At 34.8% G+C, this 4,018-nt stretch overlaps 1 protein-coding gene across 1 annotated transcript; it reads right to left on the minus strand.

Moving 5' to 3' along the window:
- Positions 1-2,964: 2,964 nt before the first annotated feature.
- Positions 2,965-3,705, minus strand: LOC113234978. Its single transcript, XM_026470494.1, has one exon. It carries the CDS (start codon positions 3,703-3,705, stop codon positions 2,965-2,967), a length of 741 nt encoding a protein of 246 aa, XP_026326279.1.
- Positions 3,706-4,018: the final 313 nt, after the last annotated feature.

Raw genomic sequence — 4,018 nt, forward strand, 5'->3', positions numbered from 1 at the left:
TACTTTCTACCTGGTCTATATGCTTGGCATAATGAGGGTTCCATGCTGTCGAAGCATATTCTAAATGACTTCGGACCAGGGAGTTATACAATATAATATATGTATTGACATTCTTGAAGTCTTTGCACTGTCGAAAAACAAAACCCAGCATTTTATAAGCCTTGGCTGCAGCCTGATCAATATGCGAAGCAAAGTTCAGTTCACTATCGAGGCATACGCCCAGGTCTCTCACCTCGGTCACTCTGTCTATTGTGGTATTATTAAATTTATAATCATAACTAATGGGTCTTTTCTTGCGAGAAAAGGTAATTGAGTGACATTTACCAATATTTAACTTTAGAAAATTTATAGAGCAATATTCATAAAATTTATTTAAGTCTTCTTGAAACAGGTGACAATGTTCTACAGATCTAACAAGAGTAAATATTTTAGTATCGTCAGCATACATAAGAGATTTAGAATTATTAAAACAATGCACGATACCATTGATAAATACATTGAATAGAAGAGGACCGAGGTGGGAACCCTGTGGCACACCAGAAGTTATGGGAATAAAGCTAGAGGTATAACCTTTGACTGCCACTGCCTGGGGCCTGTCGCGCATATAAGAGGTCAACCATCTCAAGAGATCCCCGTGAATACCGAGTTCTTCAAGTTTATTTATCAATAAATTATGCGAGATTTTATCGAATGCTTTAGAAAAATCGGTATACACGGCATCCACCTGATATCCTTTTTCCATTGCCTCAAGGGTAAAATGTAAAACTCACACAGATTAGATTCTGTAGACCGGCCACTAATGAATCCGTGTTGACTAGGCGTAATCAATGGTCTTATTACAGAAGATAACGTGTCGTATATTATTTTCTCAAAGAGTTTAGGCACTATGGACAGTTTCGAGATACCACGATAGTTAGCAATATTATGCTTATCACCATTTTTGAAAATAGGAACGATAATTGATTGTTTCCATATTCTAGGCATAACGCCTGAACTTAAAGAAATATTAAAAAGTCTTGCAAGAGGACTTGCTAACTGTTTATGACAGCGTTTGAGAAGGATTGGATGGATACCATCGGGACCGGTTCCCTTATTAACGTCAATTTGTCTTAGATATTTCTCAGCTACTGAGTTATCGATGTAAACGGAACTGATTACAAAAGTATTATTTATTGTATTAGTGGGTACACGGCTATTTGTAGGTGGTTCGAAAACAGACTGAAAGAACGAGTTGAAAAGATTAGCTACTGATTGACCTTCAGATACATGAGTATTCCCAAGGTATAAGGTGTCAGGAATATCTCTGGTATTACGCTTAGACTTGATAAACGACCAGAAGTTCCTTGTGCTGAAATTAATACATTTCTCGGTAAGACCTATATATTTATCGTAATTCAGAATCTCCAAGGCTTTGACATCCCGGCGCGCTCTCGAGAACTCATTATAATCACTATTTCTTCCGTAAATTTTCCATTTCCTATGAAGTTTCAATTTTCTATTAATAAGTTTCATTAAATTCTTATCGAACCAAACCGGATATTTACTATCACTTTTAACCGATTTTTGAGGAACAAACTTATCTATTAAATCATTAATAATTTTATAAAAAGATTCTACTGCAGCATCAATGTTACTTGGATCCAAATGCATTTCCCAATCAACCTTTGATAGTTCATAGTTAATTTTATCATAATCGGCTGCATGAAAGCGTCTTATCATGCGAGCTGCCTGAGACAAACCCGATTTGTGACTAATATTAATCGTAATATTAAGTGAAGGGTGGTGTTCATCCTCGGGCAGTGACAGTGGCACGTCTCGTTGTACCGAACATTCAGAGTCCGATACCACCAGATCCAACATCCTATTGTTCTTGTTGCTGACATTATTATATTGTGACAAATCATTAAAACATAAAAATGCAAATAATTGAGAGAAAAGATGTTATATATGTATTATATATGTATATGTTAGAATTGAAAGATGTTATCGTAAGGATTTTCAAGAAGTAATTTAGTATTTAGGAAATTAGGACTTATGCTCCATTTAGCAACTCTGATGTTAAAATCGCCTACCAGTAAGAATTTGTCTCTGGGATACTCAATTCTGAGGTTAGAAATAAATTCATAAAAAGATAATACTGCCGTAGCCTGGTTTGCATTTTGTGGGAAGTAGCAGCAAAATAGTCGAAGCATAATAGTTGTCGGGGCCCGATTTAATAAAATATTTACACTAGTAACATCAGCATCATGCACGAAGGGCAACACACGCATTCCTTGCATACTTACACTTATCCCACGGCGAACCGCAATTAAGGTACCGCCTCCTCTTTCAATACCTAATCTAGCGTAATCACGATCGGCACGGTACACATTGTAACGACAGTCAAACAATTCAGCATCAAATATTCCCGGATACAGCCAAGTCTCAGTCAAACATATAATATCATAATCAGAGTTCAACATGTTTCGGTAAAAAATCCTATCTTTTGTCCTAAGACCTCTAACATTTTGATAAAAAACGTTAAGACCCATTATATATAAATATTTTTACTAGTATCCCTTTTATGACGTTGCAACGAATACAATAAGTTGCATTTATTAAATAATATATAAAATTTAAGAATATAAAGTAAAGGTTATTATGCTCCAACACACGAGGATTTAATGCATTGGCATACTCATAGATATAACAGCTTACTAATGTTTGCAACATCATGCCAGTATAAAAGTTGAAATAAATATTTTCGTAATAATTAACATAAACAAAGTTACCACATAGCATAGAGTAATTAAAAAACTCATGAATATACCCACTCATTAATACTTGAAAACAACACACGAATGTTACAAGAAATATTTTTGTGAAAATTTACAGTTACATATGCATAGTTACCACTTATCACATAATAAAACAAAAAATACTCAAAGAACCAGAATAAATATGTATAAGCAGCTGCAATAGTTCTCATACGATCTTGTTTAACGAAGCTATCGAAGTGACGTGAATGATCGGCGACAGATCGCTGCGGCGCACCATGACAGTACAGTTTTTAACCCAGCAATACGCATATGCTTTCTCCTTTGCTAACCGTTTGGCTTCTCTGAGTAGATGTTTATTTCTAGCAGACAGATGATCGTTGAAAAATATCCTCTTGGAGCTCTGAATACCCGATATACCTATTTCACCAGCAGTGCAATTTTTTAATTTGCGTAAAGATAGCAAAAAATCATCCTTCTTATATCTAGATTGCATTTTTAGGATAATCGGTTTAGGTGTCTTATTATCGACGTCATTCTTTACTGCTATTCGAGTGACAAAGTCGATGTCGGTGTCCATGTTAATAGCAAAGTTGCATCTAACTGCCAGATTTTTAACCAAGCTCAAAAGATTCTCATTTTTTTTCTCAGGAATTCCATTAATTTGTATATTTGAGCGACGAACCCATTGCTCATTTCGATGGTTACTTTCAGAGATGTTATTCATATTCGAGCGCAAATCATCGAGCTCTTGCTTCAGTTTTACATTCACATCTTTGAGATTAGAAATTTCTTCGTTGACAGAAGACATGGTAGATACCAACTCACTAATCTTAGACTCCCATGCACTGACCTTAGTTGAGAGTATCATTAGCTGGCTGTTTACGTCCGTTTTTAGAGAATTGATGGTCAATTGCAACGCATCAAACTTTGTATCGATGTGGTCCATAATCGAGTTAGCATCTATATTGATTATAGAATGTGACGAACTAAAAAAAAAAAAAAAAAAAAAAAAAAAAATATTGCTATTTTTCTTTCCTGATTTGCACGATTGGCATTTCCATTTTATCTTAATCATAGGTAATATTTTCTTAAATTCCATTTCATTCATTCCTACGCATACATAATGGAAAGTACCATGACATGAGTTGCATTTAATTAGATCCTCAGAATTCAAAACTTCAGCACATTTACCGCAATTCATAGTACAGTAGATATTAATTTATTGTTGTAATGATCAAATATCCCCAAGTTATTAGTGG

The sequence above is a fragment of the Hyposmocoma kahamanoa genome, unplaced genomic scaffold, assembly GCF_003589595.1.
Source record: "Hyposmocoma kahamanoa isolate Upper Pololo Valley unplaced genomic scaffold, ASM358959v1 86182, whole genome shotgun sequence".
In the NCBI taxonomy this organism is placed as follows: Eukaryota; Metazoa; Arthropoda; class Insecta; order Lepidoptera; family Cosmopterigidae; genus Hyposmocoma; species Hyposmocoma kahamanoa.

What these genes read in the sequence shown, in the direction of transcription:
- LOC113234978 (XM_026470494.1), bottom strand. Translation starts at nt 3,705, where the DNA reads ATGGACCACATCGATACAAAGTTTGATGCGTTGCAATTGACCATCAAT.